General features: G+C 40.7%; 1 protein-coding gene across 1 annotated transcript in view; it reads right to left on the minus strand.

Annotated features, from left to right (window-relative positions):
- NLRP5 (NLR family pyrin domain containing 5) overlaps nucleotides 1-2967 on the minus strand; it is a gene marked incomplete at its 5' end in the record, with an annotated part of 31708 nt that extends 28741 nt beyond the window's left edge. The window contains one exon of the mRNA XM_012808545.1: nucleotides 2608-2967. Within this exon, the coding sequence (XP_012663999.1) occupies nucleotides 2608-2967 (360 nt within the window). The remainder of the gene's footprint in view (nucleotides 1-2607) is intronic.
- Nucleotides 2968-4317: the final 1350 nt, after the last annotated feature.

The raw sequence follows: 4317 nt of genomic DNA on the forward strand, positions 1-4317 counted from the left end.
TGGCGGGCCCAGGCTGGATTCGAACCCGCCACCTTAGGTGTATGTGGCTGGCGCCTTAGCCACTTGAGCCACAGGCACCAAGCCAAGTCATTGTTTTTCAACCTTTTTTATCTCATGGCACACTTGGACCTATAGTTAAAACTTTCATGCACACAAGTTATGTTTATCAAAAAAAAAGTGAAAGCATATACTTTGCTTTGAACTTCTTTTGAAAACAATTTATGATCTTTAAAAATTTTCATGGTACACCTAAGATCCTCTCATAGCACACTAGTTGGTAAAACATAACTATAGTTCAGAAAGAAGGAGGGAAGAAGAGGGAAAGGGAGGGGAGAGACCAAGAAGAGGGAGGGTATTTGGTGGGACCTCACCTAATGTGCATAATGTAATGATACATTTCAAAACTATTAAGAATAGAGTATGTCTTACTATAACAAATAAGCAAGGTGATGGTTATGTTAATCAGTTAGATGCAAGCATCCCACATTGTATATCAATACATTGTACCCCATAAGTGCATTAATGTACACAGTTATAACTTAATAAAGGAAAAAGGGGGGAAAAAATCACTGCTCTGAGTTTTCGGTCTACAGCTAAAGAGGTTTTCTTATAAAGGAGAACTTTAACCTTTTGACTATGAACAATGCCTATAGGGGTCCAAACAATATGATCCTTTGATGAGAAGGACACCTGCAGGCACATTTTATTTCTGAGTGCTCTGCAGTCAAAGGTTAAAAAGACCTTTCTCCTAAATACTCTTGAGATAATCACAGTCTGATCTGAGTTCATCCCTATAATGTGGAGACCAACAGCCAGTTCTATCTGTGCCTTGAACCTCAGTTCTTCAGACCAGGGCACACAGTCCTTCCTCCCCCACAATTGAACTATCAGTGTTCTCAGTAAATGAGCAAAGTTTTATCACCTACTTTCTCTCCATTATCTTATTAAACTTTTACAATAGCACATGTAGTAAATATTACAGCTCCTGTTCCTGTTTTACAAGGTGGAATTCAAGGGCCAGAGTAAGAGGAGATGTGCCCAAAGTCACAAGTAACAGTTCCTGTAGAGCTCAAACTCAGCATTCACTCTCCAAGTCCTGCTAACTTTGACCACTACCCATGTGGGTAGAGGAGTCATTCATTTCCCCTCTTCTATGCTTCACAGGCTAGAGGCTACACTATACGTGTATATACACATGTACTTTACATAGACGGTGTGACTACTTATCTAGGATAAGTTTACAAACTTATCCTAGAAGAAGTATTTTATACCTCATTGCTAAGTATCACTACTGCCACCTTTGAAGTACTCCCCTTGGCCATCTGGTCACCATAGTGACATTCAGTAGCCCATTTTCTTGGATAAATTCATGAACTTGTCAGAATTTGCACAATGACAACGCTGATGGCCATTCCAGAAAAAGTTTCAAAATTGCTTTCAAGGTTAGACTAGGGGCTGGCATTGGTGCATAGCTTCCTAAGGGGAGCACTGCAAAGGTAACCATAGTGATACTCAGCAATGATGTATGCAGCACTTTTTCTAGGATGTGTTTGCAAATGTAATTGCTTTTTATTAAGTCATATACACATAGATCATGAATACATTTATGCATATAGACAGGTGTGTGGTCTACAGACACATGAAAAAAATGCTTATCTTTCATCATCAGAGAAAAAAAATCAAAAACACTTTGAGATACCATCTAACTCCAGTAAGATTAGCCCACATAACAAAATTCCAAAACTACAGATGTTGGGGTGGGTGTGGAGAAAAGGGAACACTTCTGCACTGCTGGTGGGAATGCAAGCTAATACGTTCCTTTTGGAAAGAAGTTTGGAAAATACTCAGGGATCTAAAAATTGACCTGCTATTGGATCCTGCAATTCCTTTACCAGGAGTATATCAAAAAGACCAAAAGTCACTTTGCAAAAAAGATTTGTACCAGATTATTCATTGCAGCTCAATTCATGATAGCCAAGTCATGGAAAAAGCCCAAGTGCCCATCGACCCATGAATGGATTACTAAATTGTGTTATATGTATACCATGGAATACTATGCAGCCTTACAAAAGATGGAGCCTTTACCTCTTATGTTTACATGGAAGGACCTGGAACATATTCTAATTATCTCAAGAATGGAGGAAAAAGTATCCAATGTACTCAGTACTTCTATGAAACCAACTTATATTTATTCACACTTTCTTATGAAAGAACACAACTATAGCTCAGGATGAAGGAGAGAAATGGAGTGGGAAGGGAGGGGAGGAGGGAGGTTTGATAGAGGGAGGGTAAAAGGTGGGACCACACCTTTGGAGCATATTGCAAGGGTACAAGTCAAATCTGTCAAGTGTAGAACATAAACGTAACACAATAATCAAGTAAATGAGGTGAAAGCTATGTTGATTGGTTTGATGTAACCACTTCAGATTAAAAAAAAAAAAAAAACCCACATTGGACCTTGTTATACTATAATTGCCAGTGAGGATGACCAGAGATTTACTTCTCACAGTGCAGATCCCCCCCTGCAAAGGTAGACACAATTACACAACCAGCAAACACCTCCCCCATTCCCATGAGAACCTGGGACTTGTCCCAAATGTTACCCACTTTTCATCGCATCCTTTGCTTTCTTAAGGAGTGTTGGCAGGTTCATCTCTTCAAAGATGTTAAGAGACATTGCCCAGGCCTGAGGTCCTGTGTAGTACTCGTGCAAGAGGAAGGCTAGACGTTCCACATCGGCACTATCTACTTCAGCCTGTGGAACAGAGCATATTGCTGATTCTGAGGATTTCTCCTTTAGTAGTTCCTTAAATGCCTGAAGTTCTTCCTTGTCTAGCTCTTTGAGGAACCATTGTAGGCCATAGCTGGAAAAAGAGGATAAGTCATCTTCTTCCATCTCGATGCGACGTTGAAAGCACAGGTGTTGATGGAAAAGTGGATTCTTTGGTAAAAGGCAACCAATGAGACCTGTGGGAAGAATGATGAGATGCTCAGTAGAATCTTACAGCAAATTTGCCAGTTCACACAACCAACCTCAATTAACTCGCTAGATGAGCAATGTTCCCTATTCCTTTTCAATTCTTCATAGATAAGACTTTAGCTGCCATGTTATCCATCCTATGACCAGAAAGTACGTTTTGGGATATTTTGTCATCTGTATCCTTAGTTGTCAAAATAGCATCTGGCATAGAATAAGATTCCATATGCATGCTGTGAAATGTTCTTGGCTAAGACATTACTGGAAAGTAGGCTCCCGCCAGTCACTAAGCACAAGTTGCATGGCTTTTAGATTAGTTGATTGTTATTCTGCCTGTTAATATGTAGTATAACATCAATTTACAGAAACATGGTAAACAGTTTTGTTATAAACCAGCAGTTCTCAACCTGTGGGTTGTGACTCACAGGAACTGTATTAAAGGGTTGCAGCATTAGGAAGATCAAGAAGCACTGGTATAAACTAAACTGTTACTCAGAAGCCATCTGTTGAATGTAGATAATAAAAAATTCTCACAAGTGGCTAGGCGCCTATAGCTCAGTGGTTAGGGTACCAGCCACATGCTCTGGGGCTGGTGGGTTTGGACCCGGCCAGGGCCTGCTAAACAAAAGAAAAAAATAGTCAGGTGTTGTGGTAGGTGCCTGTAGTCTCAGCTACTGGGGAGTTGGAGGCAGGAGGATTCAGGAGGATTACTTGAGCTTAAGAGTTTGAGGTTGCTGTGGGATGTGGTACCATGGCACTTTACCAAGGGTGGCAGAGCGAGACTGTCTCAAAAAAATTCTCATAAGGGACAAATAGTAAAGTATAAAAACAATATGAATAGACCTATTTCTCCAAGATATACAAACAACCAATGAGCACATGATAAGATTAATATTATTAGTCACTGGGACAGATTTTATGTTTCTCACCTCCCTAACTCAACCTGTTTTATAGATCCTCAGGTCCTTGCCTGTGGATTCATTCTCAAAGTTGTCCAGAACCTGGTCTATACTGATATAAAAATTAACACTTGCATAGGGAACTTATTTTAAACCCCCCCCCCTTTTTATAGACAGTCTCATTTTATCACCCTTGGTAGAGTGCCGTGGCACAGCAAACTCCAATTCCCAGGCTTAGGCGATTCTCTTGCTTCAGCCTCCCAAGTGGCTGGGACTACAGGTGCCTGCCACAATGCTTGGCTATTTTTTGTTGCAGTTTGGCTGGGGCTGGATTTGAACCTGCCCCCCTTGGTATGTGGGGCCGGCACCCTACTCACTGAGGCACAGGCACCACCCTGTAACTCCTTTTCTTTTTTTTTTATTAAGTCATTTGTACATAGA

This window comes from Otolemur garnettii, unplaced genomic scaffold, assembly GCF_000181295.1.
Source record: "Otolemur garnettii isolate 467f Iridium unplaced genomic scaffold, OtoGar3 scaffold00091, whole genome shotgun sequence".
NCBI lineage: Eukaryota > Metazoa > Chordata > Mammalia > Primates > Galagidae > Otolemur > Otolemur garnettii.